Source organism: Colobus angolensis, unplaced genomic scaffold (assembly GCF_000951035.1).
Source record: "Colobus angolensis palliatus isolate OR3802 unplaced genomic scaffold, Cang.pa_1.0 Scaffold51, whole genome shotgun sequence".
Taxonomy (NCBI): Eukaryota; Metazoa; Chordata; class Mammalia; order Primates; family Cercopithecidae; genus Colobus; species Colobus angolensis.
Window position 1 is genome coordinate 2823482 of NW_012118599.1, and position 19644 is coordinate 2843125.

The 19644-nt window shown below is 35.0% G+C and overlaps 1 protein-coding gene across 2 annotated transcripts in view; it reads right to left on the reverse strand.

Moving 5' to 3' along the window:
- The window catches only part of MLIP (muscular LMNA-interacting protein), a 249380-nt gene that overhangs the window by 65011 nt on the left and 164725 nt on the right, over positions 1–19644 (reverse strand). For both annotated transcript variants that reach the window (XM_011960200.1, XM_011960201.1), the window contains exons 10-11: positions 13612–13656; positions 1381–1509 (exon numbers count right to left, since the gene is read on the reverse strand). In XM_011960200.1, the coding sequence (XP_011815590.1) occupies positions 1381–1509; positions 13612–13656 (174 nt within the window). The remainder of the gene's footprint in view (positions 1–1380; positions 1510–13611; positions 13657–19644) is intronic.

Sequence of the window (19644 nt, forward strand, 5' to 3'; positions counted from 1 at the left end):
AGAAAGAAAGAAAGAAAGAAAGAAAGAAAGAAAGAAAGAAAGAAAGAAAGAAAGAAAGAAAGAAAGAAAGAAGAAAGAAGGAAAGAAAGAAACTGGGGCCTAAATAGATGAAACCACTTGCCCAGGGTCACAGAGCTAACACGTCAGATAAGAGATTCTTTATGTTTTATAAATATAAATTTAAATATAGTTTATATTTTCAAGAATATTGTTAGTTATCATTTTCAAACTAAAAGTTTACAAGAGCGTAACACTTTATATTCCTCTATAAATCTATTTTATTATGGATTATAAAATATGATGATCTTACATGTCCTGACTGTATTCAGAAAGTTTTTTGAACATCTTACATTGCTTATTAATTTCATATTTCAATCTCTCAATAAAATATATAGCCCATACTATTTTCTGCATTTTAATATAACAAATAAAGATTTAAAATCTCTGCTATTCATTATGAAGTTTTATATTGCATAAATGTATATTTTCATATTTTTCACAAATACAAAGCACCATTGACAATTCTCCATTATACCTCCTTCAACATATATAATATATAAGGGGAATCTAGTATAGACTTTTCAAACATAAACAAAATGAACAACAAATCCTAAGCATGACTTGAGCCCTGATTCTGTTACTATTACTGCCCAATCTGGGAGACTGCATCGTCTCTTTGTTAATATGAATCTAAACAGGACTTTTGTCAACTTTAATATATCAAATCTAAAATATTCCATCTCTTCAAAAAGAAGCAAGATTTCATTTTATTTTTTGAGACAGGGTCTTGTTCTGTCACCTAGGCTGGAGTGCGGTGACATGAACACTTGCTCACTGAAGCCTCAACCTCCTGGGCTCCAACAATTCTTCCACTTCAGCCTGCCAATCAGCTGGGACCACAGGCACATGCCACCATACCCAGCTTTTTTTGTTTTTTTTAATTAGTTGTAGAGATGGGATTTTACCATGTTGCCCAGGCTTGTCTCAAACTCCTGGGGTCAAGCAATACTCCTGTCTTGGCTTCCCAAAGTGCTGGGATTACAGACATGAGCCACTGTACCCAGCTGGAAGCAGGATTTTAGAAATAAGAATGCCACACCTATATGACCCATCCAATCAGTGATTTCACGATGTCTTTATAGACAGTAACATCTTTGTCCCCAAAACAATACCAGCACTAAATAGATAAGTTTTAGAAAAAAAAAAAATTAAAATGCTTCAAAATATTTAGGAACTTCTACTTATTATGCAAGCATTTTCATTACCAAATATATTCCAATCAAATGAACATATTCTTACACATACTATATTCGTAGAGACATCTTTATTTTATATAGTCATTTATCAAAATAGCAAACATTTTCTCTTGTGTATGCTCACCTGTTCAGAAAAGAGGTCACTGTTATCTTCCAAGTATTTACTGAAAGGGTTGGGTTCATAGACTTCCTCCTCTTGTTTCAGTAATATTCTGGATTTTACAGGTACTGGGCGAATTACTCCAGGCTTAGTCTTCATGAATGTCAAATAAATATTTAAAAAACAAGAAAAAAAAAACTATTAAAATGAACAAAGATGTGTGTTGTTAAGTCATTCAATGCTGTTCTCACAGAAAATTATTTTTTATAATTTTAAAATGATTTCACAAATGCATAAAAACAGCCTGAAGTCAAATGATTTTACTTAATATAAGTTTAGTTAAAACTTAACTATAACAGCAATCAGTTCATAAAGATCTACTCTTGTAACATTCGAAATGCAAACATGTTCTACCCTTGCTGGTGCATTTGGTCAACAAATATTGCTAAATATTTATTGAGAGTCTTCTCTGTGTCAGGCAGCATTCTGGGCATGATAGTATAGATGATTTTGGTATATCCACCAAGCCCATGACAACTTTCTGTTTCTGGAAACTGCTCAACCTCCATGCCCCAAAATCTACAAAGCTGGGCCCCCAGATGCCATGTTCATATTATAAACTGGACTGGCTTTCTGACCTAAAAGAGTGGAGAATGGGTGGCAAAGAGATCGTCTCTCCCAATAACATGGAACAGGGATTTAAACTGCTCTGCAGTAACTGTGGGAGACTGAAATTAAAGTATGTCATGTAGAAGCTACAGGAAAGCCTTAACACGACCTAAAAGGCAAATATGCTGAGATCAAGAAGGATAGAGCAAAGTGCATGGAGGGGCAGCCCAGAAAGGAGAGACACCAGAGGGCTTTCCAGAATTCACTCCCCAAACATTCCAGGGGTCTACATGAATTTCCTGTCCTAAGGTTCTTTCTTTTTCTTTTACACTAGATTCCCTCCACACACACCTTTTTATTTAACTCAACTTTACTTCTGTAACTTGCAATCAAAAGAATTTTAGCTAATACATCAGTCACTCGAGATTCTTAAGCTTGTACCTAGTGTCGATTTGACAAAGAGAGACGGGGGAGAACTCTAGTTTGGGGTAATTTCAAAATGATGTTTCACAAACACCAAAATCTTGTTACCCCGTAAAATGTTTTGTTTGCAGAAACATCCCAAACAATAATTTAATAAAATGCTGTGATGCTCTTTCTGTTTAAGCACTTTGCTGCAATCATTCTTCTCAACCCCATTTCCTTTTGGAAAATGGTAAATTAGCTCTTTTCAGTCAATTCTGATGCTCACAAGTTAAGCCTTAAGGCACTACATCTATCTCTCTGCTCTATAAAGCACCTGATATATTTTGAGTCTTGAATAAACGTCGCTCTGAAATACTTTATTCAACAGATATTTGGTCTTTCATGTATTATGACAACTGGGGAAATACAGATTGAAACAAGTCTCTATCTTCCCCAGACTGAGAAATATCTCCCACTTAAGAAACTCTGATTTTTCTCAAGGGAAGAATGAACAAGTAACATCCAATTGTGCATGAAGTGATGCCATAGATTATACACATGAGAACAATATTCCTCCATTAAGCACTGCAAAAAAAAAAAAAAAGGTCCAGGCAGTTCCCTATTTCTATAGCCACCTATAATTACAGAGATGCCTGATACCTGGGCCATGATCCAAAGTTGTCCACACCTCTGTCTCTTTTTTTATTTGACTTCCTGCTTCATTTCTTCTTTCTTCTCCTATTCCTGCACTTTGTCCTTCTCTTCTACTCCCTTGTGAGGCAGAAAATAAATACAACTCCAGGACACAGGGGCTACAAGGCTCTAAAACCAATATGGTACCTTAGGGGTTAAGCTTGATGTCACTATGCAGAAAGATGAAACCAGGGAGAAGAAATCTAACCAGGAGCACTTCGGATGGCAGGATAATCTCTGCCAGAGAAACATGACTGCCTGGGTCCCTTTATTGCAAGCAGGCAGATGTTTGGGGTTATCCTGGCCTAGAGCCTTCCACTCAGATCATCTGTCTTGGGATCAGTCCTTTCCAGGGTGACATCAGAAGACAGACTCTTCTGCTTAGTTGGATATCAGATACATTCAGTATCAGAGTCTGTTACTGATGCTTCATATTTTCTTCTCTACCAGTTTTTATGCTCTTTAGTTCTTATGAGTTTCCTGGATTTGATGGTTGTCTCTGACAATTAGACAATGATTTTTCCTCCATTTCCTCCACTCTATCAGATTTTCCACATGTTCTTTTCTTGGACCCTGTGTTCCCAGGTTTGGACTATGTGAAGACTCTGAGTCTTCCTCATTCTGTTTACTTACTTGGTCTTCATATGGTTTCCCTGATTTTTACATTGTATATATTCCCTTTTTCTTCAGTCATGTTCTTTGCTGCTACAGCCTTAATTTGTTGTTACCCAGTAGTCAATACTTCATAGATATGGAAGCCAACTCTAGGCAAAAGATGACTACACATAGTTTGCCTTTGATATTGTTCATACTTCTCATCCTATAATCTTTAATCATACCTTTCAAACCCAGCCATCTCTCAGTGTTGGTCCAGTTAAAAATCTAACCTTAGTGTCCCAATTCTGAACCTCATGCACTCTCCACAGACCTTGGTATACTAACAAGTCATCTGCATGGTAGCCTCTGCACCTTCTTCATGCTTTTTCACGTGCTTCAAAACCAGCTTCAAAATCCTTGAGGACCCATTGCAGCTAATCACACTATCATTGTCTCGTAGACACAGGTTTTATATTCTATCAATATAGAATCAAAAACTGAACTCAATATTTTAGATAGATCATCTCATCAATTTCTTATAAATTCTGTAGGGGATTTAAAAGTAATAAGTCAGATGCCAAAGTCATGCAGTTAACATGCGAAGTTAAGGTTTAAATCCATGTTTGGTCTGATCATCATGCCTGTGATTTTTATCACTTCTGTGCCCATTCCAGGGAGGAAGAGCAACATCATAGACTAGATAGAAGCTTGAAATCATTGTTAAATATCCACCTCTCTGTAACTTATCCTGTCTAATCAACAACAAAGCTCCTGTAATTTTTATATTTTTTATGCCTTTAAAATATATTGTTTCTCTGTTTTATTTCCACTGTCAACTGTCTCATCCTTGATTTTGGCCATTGTTAACACATTCTGTGCCATTTTACTTTGTTTTCGTCAGCCATCCTAAATACTCTCAGAACATTTAGGACCTAATGTTTTCTAATGTTTTCAGTTCCTGGTGACTATACACATCCACACATCCACACATCCACTCTCTTCACAGACACACACACATACACACAGACACACACACCTCTTCACCACCTCCTAAAATACTCCATAATTTGCATGGCCAAGACATCAAATTTCCACTGTGTCTCTGGATTTGGTTAAAAATTTACTCTCATGAAGTAGCATAATACTGTAGAAGGAGAGCAACATGGACATAGATTTTAGCTTTTGCAATGTTGTTAATAAACTGTATTACCTTGGAAAAGCCATTCAACCTGTGTAGAACTTCTGTTGAAGGGTTGTAATTCTAATACATGACTATGTCCTTTAATAATGGGTAATGACACATTTTATTACTTACCTTTCTGACCCCTCAGGAATTATACTACACAGAGTTACAGCAAAAGGCTTATTTCTGCATATTCAAATCCATCATCCAAACAAGGGTCTCAAAGTGCCACTTAGAAAGTCTATAAAACAGCATATGTGAAGCAACTGGCACTGTTGTCATCACACATAAGTCTCTCTTGGCATATTAGTTAACTTCCCCTCGATTATTCCTCATACCTTGTTTCACAATGTCAAATTGTGATGCAATCTACATTTGTAACAAAAAGTTAACTAATGTTCTATCCAATTAAGACATTGTCTGCTAGCACTTTGACCCTTAGAATGAAGGCTGTAGACCAGTATCAGCAACATCTGAGAACCTGTTACGAATGCCAAAGCTCAGTGCCCGACCTAAACCTACTGAATCTGAATCTGCATTTTTACAAATCCCTAAGCAATTCATGTACACATTAAAAGTTGAAAGACACTAGACTTGAACTCAATACATTAAAATGTGCTACTCATGTAGAGATAGATCTTTCTTAGTCTATCATTCCAGAGACATCCATTTGGCCTTGTCTTCTGTCTCCAGACTGAAGGAGGGGCTTTAAAACAGACTATGCTTTATTAATTCCTAATCTATATTGCATCTTTGCATGTAGTGATCTTTGCTGATAACTTTGGATTTCAAGTAAAGGTTCTCCTGAACAACTTCTCTAATTCCGAACAATCTAATTTGTTACATCTGTGTCCAAACAAACACAGAGGAAATTAGATTTATCAAGTTTGGGGAGTCTATAAAACTGAACTACTGTTAGATTGTCATTGTTCAGCAATATTACAACTAAACTAGCCTTAAGAGGCCCTTCTTTCATTTTTATCTACTATAGAATCCATAGAATAGTCAGACTCATGACTGATAGACACAAATGACCCTCTAATGATGCCAGAAAAAGCAGTTTTGTAATTTTCTTCCCAGCCTATGTGGAAAAATAAAAAAGGTAATGACTCTCATAGCCAGCACAAAGGGCACAAGAAGAAAAATGAGAAGATTCTCCAAATCGAAAATATCAATTCATGAATATACTGAAAATTGATTTACACTGGGTATAGACATTTTTGAAGTGCCTGAAAGACAAAATAACTGTTTTGCAACTCTGAAGCACACCTCTACCAGATGTTCACTGGAGACATTTTGCCAATTAAGATCTAGTCTATGTCAGGAACTATAGTGTCTATAAAGATAAATAAGATATATCCCCTGTTTTCAGAGGCTCACAATCCAGTTGAGTAAATCACAAGATAACCACAGTGTAAATTGAGTCATGTCACTCATCTCCTATATGATGTCCATCAATTCTACATCAAGTCATGTCAATTCTGCTCTGAAATCTCTCTAATGCCTTACCTTTTTACTGAGAGTAAAGTTCAAAGCCCTTGTAGTGCCTACAAAGCAATGCCCATAAGGGTGCTGTATGACCTGATCTTTCATATCCCTAACCAGCCTCTCTTTTTCCAGTCTTATTTCCCAGTACTGTCCCTTCCACCCCTTCACTCTTTCTACTCTAGTTTATAAACTATGATACTGCCTCCTCCAGGAGTTTGTATTTGCTCTTCCCTTGTCTGGAACTCCCTCATTCCTTCTTTTTCAGTTTAAACATCACCTTGTCAGACATCTTTTTAATGCGCCATATAAAATAGCAATCTCCATCTCTCTTACCTGCTTTATTTTCTCCACAGCAGTTATCACTACCTAACATCTGTTTGTGTTTATTGTTTTTCTTTCTCCACTAGAATGTAAGTTCTGTGAAACCAGAGATCTTTGGTTTATTCACTCTTATATCTCTAACATCTAGAATGGTGCCTGTACCTGGTTGGTGCTCAATAAAAACTTACAGAATGAATAAGTTAATTGACAGGCAGAAGCTCAGTGTGTTCACTATAATTCAATATGGAGTCAATAAGAGGTGCTGATTCAATAGCAAAGATGTGGAATCAACCCAAATGCCCATCAACGATAGATCAAATGAAGAAAATGTGGTACATATATACCATGGAATACTATGAAGCCATAAGAAGGAATGAGATCATGTAATTTGCAAGGACATGAATGGAGCTGGAAGCCATTATCTTCATCCAACTAACACAGGAAGAGAAAACCAAATACTGCATGTTCTCACCATAAGTGGGAGCTGAACAAAGAGAACACAAGAACACATGCTAGGGAACAACACACTGGGGCCTGTTGTGGGCAGGGAGGGAAAGCATCATGAAAAAATGCTAATTCACACTGGGCTTAATATATAAGTGATGGTTTGATAGGTGCAGCAAATCATCATGGCACATTTTTACCTATGTAACAAACCTGCACATCATGCACATGTACCCTGGAACTTAAAATAAATTTTTTTAAAAAGTGGTGCTGACTGACTCCTTGAGGTCATCCATTATTTTTCCTGAATTGGCTAACTTTTTGAGCACAATATAATTCACAAAGAGGGAACTTTGAGGGATAGAAGAGCCATATGGCATTTTTCCAATAGATGATGAGAAGAAGGAAAGTGGGTTGGTGAGTTCTGCCCTCAGGAGAAAGAGTAGAAAGCTAAAGTTATCAACTACAGAAAGTCAAGGAAAGAGTCCACTTTAGGGACTTTACAAGATTTTAATCTTCTTCATTTAAAAGAAATTATTGTTTTTCTCCCTCTTTTCATGGTGATATGCAATAAAACTCTTAATACCAAAAGACAACGATGTCATCTTTTTTAGAGAATTCAAGAGTGGAGAGTGGGGAGGAGAAGAGGATATTATATCTGATGCTAACATTAGTCTTGAGGACAGAAAAAATTCAAGGGAGTATATGGGTTCCCTGAAGCCCAGTGGCAGGTTTTAATGGGCTATAAGACACTCGTCTAAGCCTGCTATTGATTTGTGTTTATAATCTATCAAGTATACACTCATACTTGAACACTGTCACTTGGGGCACTATATAAACAGATACTATTTCCATCCTTTGGAATTTACAATCAGAATTCTATGACAGCAAGTTAGTACAGCCTCTGGGCTAGATACCAAAGTTGAAGATTAACTACCAGCACTGACCTAGAGAATCGATTACCAGTATTTTTAAATAACGGGGTTTTACAGCGAAATCTTTCCTTTTTGGAGAGAGTCTCGCTCTGTCTCCTAGGTGATCTCGAGTCACTGCAAGCTTCGCCTCCCAAGTTCACGCCATTTTCCTGCTTCAGCCTCCAGAGTAGCTGGGACTAGAGGCGCCCGCCACCACACCCGGCTAATTTTTTTTGTATTTTTAGTAGAGACGGGGTTTCACCATGCTAGCCAGGATAGTCTCGATCTCCTGACCTTTTGATCCACCCGCCTCGGCCTCCCAAAGTGCTGGGACTACAGGCATGGGCCACCGCGCCAGGCCAGCAAAATCTTTCTTAAATTAATAACTTCAACTAATACTAATGGACTGATGTTTTTTAATTGCCTTTGACTATAGAAATAAGCTCTAGGGTGGTGTGATAAAGAGAAAAAGAAATAACGGATAAGGTGCCAGCTTTCAAGAGTTTATTTTGATCTTTCTGGAGAGATAAGATATGTAACAAAACTGCAAGAAAGTAACAAAACAACATACAGCAAATTCTGTGAGTCTGGCTGGAAATTTTACTAATTCGATGGACTCAAAGAGTTTGTGAAAGTGCCATGGTTGTTTTTGACCCATTTGCTGCAGTTTTGTCTTCATTCTCCAGTGCTTTTTTCTTTGCCTTTAGAATTTCCATGGCAAAATACTTTGTGCAAACTCAATACATTCTACCAGGCAAAATTGTGGACAAAAGCAATATTCTCTAAATTATTTACCTGATTTACTTATTCAGATAATACATGTTTATAGACCCTAATTCTTGTTTTAAACAAACATTATTATATACTTGAAGCAAATACTTAAGCTATGTTTTCCCCTTAAACAAATATCCTAAATCTCAAAACACTATGGCATAGGGTAAAGCTCCCAAGATTGGAAAAAGCAAAAGAGATTTTTATACCACTTATTACCAAGCAACTATTGACATGGCATTCTAGATATTTAAACTTCAGTTTTTTCATCGGAATAATGGAAATAACAATTCCTGCCATACTAACTCAAAGGTGATTATGAGAACCTAATGAGATAATATGTATGACAAAACTTGGTAAAGAAAAAACAGCATAAAATACATTTGAAAGGAAAAACAGAATATATACTTTGCACTTATAAATATGGCATGTTGATTCTAAATGACCTAGACTATTCACAAAAGTACCTACTTGATGTGTTCCTCCAAAAAATGTTTTATAATGATTACAATAGTTTTATAAAAATAAACATACATAAGACCTCAATAATTATAGGCTGCATCTCACGGCTCAAGAAGTATTTCATGGAATATACACAATACAGATTGGCCAGATTGAAATATTTCAATGGCTAAATAAAAGATAATAGCATGACTCAAACCTGAGGGGGCGTACCTGATAAATGCTGTGGCACTTAAGTATGTTATGTCAAGGAAAAACTGGTCAAGGAGAAACTGTCTTTGAGCTTGAAGGAGACATCGGTTCTACATAAAAGCTTTCGGGGCTACATTTTCTGAACAACAGAGGCCTTAAGGGCCCTCAGAAAGATGAGTCACGCACCACTAAAGCTGGACGCATCAGCTGGCATTCAGAACTAGGAACAAAGTATTTGCAAGTTTAAGCACTCTTCTTAATAGTGTTCCAGTAAATAGTATCTTGCTTTTACCTGTATATAGCCAGGTGACTTATTTTTAAAATCTGTTGTTTTGTGCTCTCTAGATTAAGTATTCCATCCTGGACAACAGTGAACATTTTGTAACGGCATGAAATTTCAAAAGCAAAAGGCAAATATCATCTAAACCAGGCTCCCCTACTGCCAAAGAAGACCAGGGTTTACCTACCTTGGGGAGCCTAACTTGTGTGTTATCTTATGCAGGGAAAAAGACCCTGCTGGCCTTTGTTAATATCTTTGTGATGATTCAGCTCAACAGCTAGGAAAGCTTTGTAAAGGTTTAACCTAGATCCTAGATATTTCCTTTCCTTTTGCTCCTTTTAATATGCTACAGGAAGCACAATTCACAGCTGTGAAAACTTCAGTACTCTAACTGACCCTACCCAGTCTCCTCTTCAGTAAGTACTCACATTTTCCAGGCAGTGCAAAAACACTAGGCAGAGTCAGACACAGGAGGTACCCAGTGAAAGTAATCCTTCCATAGAGGCCCTGTTTCCAAACTCCTTAATTCATCCTTTCTTATTTTCCTTGAATTATCTAAAATCAATAATAATAATTCCTTTTCCAAAGCTACACAAAGCAAGGATGAACACTGATGCTGGTGATCCTAGATCATCTATTTAACTCCGTAAGCCTCTGTCTCTTTTTCTGCAAAAATGACTGCACATATTATCTCTTCATCATTTCACAGATTTTATGTGCAAAAATAACCTCTCCCTGTCTATAGGAATATACTGACGACTCCACATTTTATGATATGTGAGCCTTACAATAATCTTTTCAGGTTGACAGAGTCATTATTCCAATCTCCAGTGAATAGGTGGGAATTTCTGATATTTTCATCTCTAATTTCCTTTCCAGTTCTGATCAACTGCAGTGCAGTTTAATAGGAGAAGCTAAGACTGGTGAACTAGCTTCACATGGGCTTCCAAAACAGTCTCCCAAGCCCAACTCTAAATCGTTTGGCTTCCAGAGTAAACAACGGAAATATTTTAAGAGTAAGGGTCATGGCTCTATTTCTTCTTTCCCTTTGAATTCTGAATTGGCACACTTGCAATAAAGGCAAGAAAACAAATCAGCCACGTTAAAAATTTGAAAGCATGAAAAAATGATATATCTTTAAAAAGTTAAATCTCAAAAGCAATTTGAGAATTGCATTAAGCTTGTGGTACCATAGCAATTTGTCATATATTTTCTCTTCAACACACGTACTACATTTACCTCCTAAAATAGGAGTCAATTTTAACTATTTACTGTTGGTTTTACACCAAACAAATATTTGTTTATGTAATTTAACTATAAAATATCATATATTTCCAATAACTTTGTTTTTATGTATTATATATGCATACATATTTATTCATATAAACAAAGATGTGTATATATAAACAATCAGAATTACCTCATATGTCATCTATATGTGTATGTATATTATAAACACATACATATATAAAAATATAAATATATATCTCAAAGTTTTGTTTATCAAAGGCATTCTTATTTACTCATATTATTCAGAACTGAAAGAGTTCATGATGGCAAATATTGAAAATTCATTCATAAAAATGAAAAAATTATAACCTTATAGTGTTACTTAAGTGTAAAAATATTCTAAACCCTTAGTGAAGTACATGCCCTGTAACATGTCTTACATACAATCATTTTCCACTATTTATTCCACTCTCAGGTAGTATTAATATAAACACAGGGTTAATGTCATGAAATAGAAACCAAAGTTATTGAATTAAATAATTATATCAGTACAAGACATGTTCATTTTTTTAATATGATATGCTTGCTTGATAATAATCCCTTCACAAACCTACCTATATCTCAAGGGCATTTTGAGATTAAAACTTAATTTAAAACTTGGTTAAGAAATGCCTTGAATGCCTTAGAGAAAAAGACTTAAGTAAATGAAAGAAAATTATTATAAAAGTCATTCAAAGCAATGCTTTGTAGTTTTGCCCCTACAGAAAACAAACAACAGGATTATTTTATTGGGCAAAAAGTAAGTGTGTTTTAATTACATTCACAAAGAGTTGTTTTACTATATCTCATTTTATAAAATCATCTCATATATATATATATACACATATGTGTATATATATATATTTGCCACTTTGAAATAATTTCTTAAAGTATTAAACCAAGAACTTACATGTATGTAAAATACACACTTACGCATGTATATATAGTCCACCAACATCTAAAATCTGTATTTTATATACTATACTGAGTGAAACTATATATGACAATGTGTAAGACATTCTTAATTTCCATAATTACTCTAAATAAACAAATATATCATTCTAAATATTAAAATAATTGTAGTAATATTTCCATATATAAAGTGGGAAGTCATTCAACCTCATTATGTTATTGCAGTGCTTGTTTCCATGGCAACTCCTTCAACTTCACTATGTTAGTAACCATCAATTCACAGCCCTGGAAGGGCTTGGAAAGTTCGCAATAGAATGCTCTCACTGTTCAATTAAGAAATTGAAATCCAGACTCCCAGACTTTTGCTTACCCAGTGTCAGCCAGCTAGTTAATGTCAGAGCAGGAAGTATAAGGTGGGTCTTCTGATACTCATCCCAGATTCTTTCAAGTATACTATATTGCCCCCTGCCCCCCCGTGTTCTAAACCAACTGAAACTAATGCACACACACATTCAAACACATGCCATATACACACTATATGTATAAACAGCAGTATACCCAATGGGATTGATTGAATCAGGCTATTTTAAAAGTCAAACAATGCTTTTTATGATTTCTCAGTATTACAAATAAATATATTGTAATTATTTTTATTGGCATAATAATGACAGGACGATTTGCTGGTTGTGGCTACAGGACACCAAAACAATTTCTTTAAAAGAGGAATATCAGTTAATGTTTCAAACTGTTTTACTAGAAATTTCCATTAATTTTAGTGAAGATATCTATTATTCAGGAATTTACAGTTTTAGACAATAAACATCCAAAGATATTAAGAAAATCTTTGACCAGTGATATATAGGAAATTTATTTCATGACTTCAATTTGGTAACCACTGTAAGAATAAGAAAAACAAAATGCTATAAGAGAAAACAATTCTCCCATTTAATCAAATTTTATCTTCAAATAACAGATTCTAGAGTCCGGATCTGTGCTACCCAATGTAGTCACTAGCCCCACTCTTGAGCTCTTGTAACTAGGCAGAATTGAGATTTGCTGTAAATGTAAAATATGTAATAGTTCAAAGACTCTTCCCCAAAACAGTAACATAAAAAAATCTCGATTTTTATACTGCTGATTCATTGAAATGATATTTATATAACATTAAGTAAAATATTTTATGAAAATTAACATTACTCGTTCCATTTTACTCTTTTAATGTGGCTACTAGAAGTTTTAAATTACATATGTGGCTTACATTTGTCATTCATGTTGTATTTCTATTGCTCAGCACTGATCTAGACCATTTGCATGCTAATTCTTCTGTGTGAAATATCTATTTCTTAAATCCAAAAACAATCCTACTCAATCATGACCCTCTCCTTAAACTCTTTTTGGATCTTTTCCTTTAAAGAGTGAGCTCTCTTCTTTAAATTCTAATGACATCTTTCACCTGACCTCACAATCTCTTCTAATGCCTCTACTTGGATATAAGTTACTAGCAAGTAAAGTATATGTATAGTTTTACATATGTTTGTCACCTGCAAAACAACCACCATGGAGCTTTTGGAAAGTATCAGTAAAATTTTATTAGACAAGTAAGTGAATAAAAATATATGTAGTAAATGTATTCTTTTTTTCACTTTTACTCAGGTAAAGCTCTCTTGAGAGATCAGAATTTGCAGAAGTAGATCTGTGACTAAGAAGATACATACCAGCTGACTCTCAGATACCATAGAAGATGGTGAGGAGAGATTTGCCTGCAAAACATAAACATGGTGTTTATTTAGTGAAACCCATAATTTATTAAAATATTTATGTGTTTAAGTATTTTGAAGTTTGTTTAATATTAAAGAATTATATGTCCATGATAAGATTTTGAAAAGTATAAAGGAAAAGGAAAAATATCATTATGCCACCAAAGAAATGATTTTTAATATTTTTGGTATATTGCCATAAATATTTTTCTATGTATTTTTATTCAGCCCACATAATAGTGAATATGATGTTTATATGCTGCTTTTCCTTCTCATTTTCTTAACATAAGCACTATAACATGACATCAAAAATTCTTCAAGGTTATATAACATTTCATTCTTTGTATACTTCACATTTTAATCAAACATACCAGCATCATTGCTATTTCTATTTATTTAAAGCAAATTGAAACAAATAACATATATTTCTTTAAAGTATTGTTATATAAAAAGTAAAGCATAACAAAGTTTTATGATTTGAGAATAAAAATGACTTGGTTTTTAGAACTGTTTAAAGAGCAGATTAATATTGTTTCTTTGTCATTGGCTCCTGTATTTCAACCCTTTCATCTGGATTTAGTTTCTGTCATTTTTAAAAATGTTATCTCATTGTCATAAGAACATTTAACATGAAATCTGTAGTCTGAACACGTGTGTAAGCGCACAATACAGTATTGTTGGCTATAGGTGCAATGTCATATGTCAGATCTCTAGAACTTATTCATCTTATTTAACTGAAACTTCATGTTGATTAGTAACTTCCCATTTCCCCCTGCTCCCTAGTTTCCTTCTTACTAAAGTAAAGGTTTTGGTGGTTTTTTCAGATCTTACTGTCTTGGATGTTGTCTGAAAATGTTTTTTGTCATGTTCTCATTCTTAAGTGAGAGTCCAGCTGATCACACAATTCCAGGGTAATAGCGGTAATAGTATTTCTGTCTTTTGCAGGTGCTGTGCCACAGACTCTGGCTTTTGTTGTTGTTGGCCTAAATGTTATAACTGGGAGGATCAACTGTCTTCAAATTTGGTTAACATTTAAAGTTTATCTCCGTGACATTCTGTAATTTCACTCTGATGTGCCTTGGTATAGATTTCTTTTTATTGTTTTTTGGGGGTCTTGGTATGTTCCTTTATTCTCAGCATGCATATCTTCTGAAAAATCCTACATGACTATCTCTTCAAATGCTGCCATTCTCCCATTTTATCTAATCTCTTGTTATTGAGCTTCTATTAAATATAGTAATGTGCCACACAATGATGTTTCAGTTGATGATGGACCTCATATATGACAGGGTTCCCATAAGATTATAATGGAGCTAAAACTATTCCTGTCACCTAGTAACGTCTTAATGATCTTGACTCTGTGTAGGCCTAAGCTAATGTGTATGTTTGTGTCTTAGTGTTTAACAAAAAAAGCTTGAAGAGTATGATAAATAAAAAGTAAAAATTTGAAATAGAAAAAATTTATAGAATAAGGGTGTAAAAAATATTTTTGTACAGCTGTACAATGCATTTGTGTTTCAAGCCACATGTTGCTACAAAAGAATCAAAAAGTTTTAAAAACTAAGAAGCTTATAAAGTAAAAAATCTACAGTCAGCTAAGGTTTATTGTTGAAGAAAGAAAAAACATAAAGTTAATGTAGTGTACAGTGTTGTCTACAGTACTGTACAATAATAACCTTAGTTCTTCACATTCAGTCACCACTAACTCATTGATTCACCCAGAGAAACCTCCAGTCCTGCAGACTCTATTCACGGCAAGCGCACTATACAGATACACAACTTTTTATCTTTTACGCTGTATTTTTACCATGCCTTTTCTATGTTTAGATATATAAATACCATTGTGTTACAATTGCCCACAGTATTCAATACAGTAACGTGCTGCATAGGTTTGTAGCCTAGCAGCAATATGCTAAACCATATAGCCTAGGTGTATAGTGGGCTATACCATTTAGGTTCATCTATATACTTTTTTTTAAAATTTGAGACGGAGTCTCCCTCTGTCACCAGGCTGGAGTGCAGCAGCACAATCGGCTCACTGCAACCTATGCCTCTCGGTTTCAAGTGGTTCCCCTGCCTCAGCCTCCGGAATAGCTGGGACTACAGGTACGTGCCACCAAACCTGGCTAATTTTTTGTATTTTTTTTAGTAGAGACAGGGTTTCACCATGTCGGCCAAGATGGTCTCAGTTTATGCACTTTGATGCTCACGTAATGATGAAATCACATAGTGATGTGTTTTTCAGACCATCTTTCCACAGTTAAGTGAAATATGACTGTATTTTGGGCCTTCTGAAATCCTCTCCCATTTATCTCAAACTCGTTTTTATATTTTTGTCTCTTTATACTGTATTCTGGATGATTTTTGCATATAAGCCTGACAGTTAACTTATTTTTCTTTAACTGCATATTAGTATGTTTAACGTGACAGTTGAAATTAATGTCTGAATAACTGACTTTTCACTTCTAGAAGTTCTACTTGGGTCTTCTTCAAATCTTGTCTTATAATATCTATAACTCATTGTAATGTTTAACGTTTTAAATATATTTATATGATAGTTTTCCAGATTTGTTATAGTCCCCCCTCATTAAATACCATGTTGCTTATATTTGCTGATTCTCCCTCATGTCTCTCCCTCATGATGTTCTTTAGTTATTTTGTGTGCTTTTTAATTTTCTATTTTGAGTAATTTTGGTAATTTGGATTTCTTTAGATATCCAAGAAGCCCTGGTTGGGAAACCATCCCTGCAGTACCTTTGTCCTCATCGGGGCCATAGGAGTTGCACAGGTTCTGGACCAGTTACCATTTTATTGCTTTTAATCCTGATTTTCCTATATCTCAAGGTGGCAGATCCCCCGCATTATCACATAATCCCCACATTATCGTAGGTTTGGAGTCCCATTTTCTCATGGGTGACTTTTTCTTATCACCCAAGAATGTAGAGTAGGGGTTATTTTTTAAATTATCTTTTTTCTCTTTCATGCTTCATAGTCATTATGGCCTTGTAGGTTATAGAATTATGCAATAGATTTCCACATATGTCTTAAACTTGTTACACAGTGAAAGTTACAACCTAAGCTCCTGGGTCCTGGCACCTAGGGTCTGATGTACACATGTTCTACGACAACTTTAGGTTCTTTTTAGTATTCTAACCTTGATATGGTCAGGCTCTGTGTCCCCACCCAAATCTTATCTTGAATTATAATCTGCATAATCCACACATGTTGAGGACAGAAACTGGTGGGAGGTGATTGGATCACGGGGGCAGTTCCCCAATGCTAATCTCATGATGGAGAGTGAGTTCTCGCAAAAGCTGATGGTTTTATAAGGGGTTCTTTGCCCTTTGCCTACTCTTCTCTCTCCTGCCACCATGTGAAGAAAGTCCTTGCTTCTCCTTCGCTTTCTCCCATGATTGTAAGTTTCCTGAGGCTTCCCCAGCCATGAAGAACTGTGAGTCAATTAAACCTCTTTTCTTTATAAATTACCCAGTCTCAGGTAGTTCTTTATAGCAGTATGAAAATGGACTAATGCAAACTTGGAAGTCCCACTTCATTTATGGCATCCAGGGATTAGTTATGTTTTATCAAGCATTTCTGCATTTACATGGGAGGCTAAATTTTCATAGCAGCCTAACCTTCCATTTCGGCAGGAACCGGTCAGCATACAGATGAATAATTATAAATATGCTTGGTTAAAGTACAATAAGTTATGTTCCTAAAATATTTCTATTTTTGAAATCGCAAATATTTCAGAGCTTATTTTGATGTATCATTGTTTTAATCTCTGAGAGATCAACAATAACTGAAAACTGAAAGCCTCATGGTTCCATGTTATCAACAAGTATGAATCACCAAACGATGAGGCACATGAAGTCCTTTGTACACAGCGTCTAACGTTTGTTTTCTGCGTTTTGACTCATGCCATTCTTACAGGTGCCACTGCTTGCTGCCATTCCTGGCTGCTTGATGGCAGTAGGGTATCTTGGCTAAGTGGTCCCCTTACCTAATTGCTGTGGGCCAGGCTAGTGTGCACTGAGGTTTAGGAAAATTGCCCTTCAGAATATCCATCATGGTGTTTTTGTCAGTTCACCTAAGGTTTCATTAAACCTCATAATCGAATACAGGTAATAATAATGATTTCTTCTAAAATATTAGGATTTTATCATTTAACAATTTTTTCTTAGTGCACTAATGAAGGCATTCTCTATTGATCCCCTAAGTTAAATGAATAGCTTCTGTGAAATATGCTGAATTAAATGCATCATAACTGAAAAAAATGGTTAAATTTTTACCTCAATCATTACAGGAAAGAAGTTACATATTAACAATAAAGTATTCATACAATTTGTATTACTAATATTTTTCAGTATATTGTACTAAATGATACCAAATTATTATCATAGGCAAAAGAGAGAAAAGGCTCAAAAATATTAATTAAATTAGGAAAACATCTAAATATCTTTTTATCGAGTCTCTGTAAGTCCCCCAAATTCCCTCACTGGAAATCATGACATAATAATAAGATGCTTTAGACACCCCCAGACATTTTTATTTCATCCAGTATTATGAACTCCGTATCACTGCTATCAGAAACTTCCCAGAGAAAGTGCAAAATTAAATGCAAACCACGAAGTGGAGTGGATATGCATAATACTAATACAGATTTGTCCTTAGCAAAGAGGAAGAATAGTGACTTATTTTCCAAAATGTGAAGAGAGATTGTGTGGTGAACTAAGCAGGTGATGGGAAAAGATTGCTACATTTGAACACCTGCATCACCTGAATAAAGGTGGAGAAGAAATTTGAAATACCTAAAAATAAATTTGAATTGGATTTGAACAACGTTAAAATTTTGGTCATTCATATCTCTCCAGGCTAACACTAACTGGGAAGAGTAACATTTGAGGTAAGTATAAGAATGGCTCTTGTGTGAAATAAAAATTTATAATCTATATTCTTCAGCCTTTGACATTGTTTTAATCATAGAAGAAAAAATAATGAAAGAAAGAAAGAGATGGGCTTTAGCCATTACTGTATCCTTAAAAAAAAAAAAAAAAAACTTAAAAAACTAACAGAAGAGTCAAAAAAATAATGAAGGTAAAAAAAATTTTATTTCAAAAAATCAATTTAAGAATTAAGTTATATGGAAAGTAAAAGAATTAGAGACTAAGTAAAGGTAAGGATTTGAAATCCATTGAAAGATAAATTCCTACACAGGACACCACTTGTCCCAAGCCAGCTTTGGAGAAACCTTTTCATCTCCCAAAGACTTGACGCCAAAGGCACACAAAGAACAGCCAAGCTCCTTATTCGTCATCTAGATTTCTCATTCCTTGCAATCTGCACCATTTCACATTCATGACAGGTGTCTTTTGGTCGACATCACTCTAACAGACACCATCTTGGGGGCCTGGGGGAAAAAATCAAGCTGGATTCAATAAAAAGTGTCAAACAGTTGCCTTTTCTTTCTGTATTCTGGTACTCTACTTTTAGCATGCTTTTTTCCCTTTCAGTAGTCATGTCCCTTCCACCTGAATATAATGTCAGATTTGATACCATTAAGATGCTTCTTTTCCCTTTTTCTCTGTTGGCTCTAACTGTCCTGAATCTTCCTTTCTCAAAGCTCAGAGAGCTCTAATCAGTGATAACATGCTAATTGAATTACGTTATTTCTCCCAGTCAAGACTAACATACGGTTAAGCAGAAAGACAACACTCAAAATACGAACTGGGCAGTTAGTTATTACTGAGTGCTAAGCTTAACATTGAGGACATATAAAATTATAAAATGATAAAGACACTGTCTTACTCTTAACCTAGAGAGTGTTCCTATTATTTGTACATAAGGCACTACTCAAAAAAATGAATCCATGTTGAAAATATATCAAAGGCCATTTGATATATTATGACACATCATGTCTTCCTTACTTTGAACTGCTTATTCTTACTATCTATAGAACTTACCCTGTCTACGAGTCGGAGGTTGCAGTGA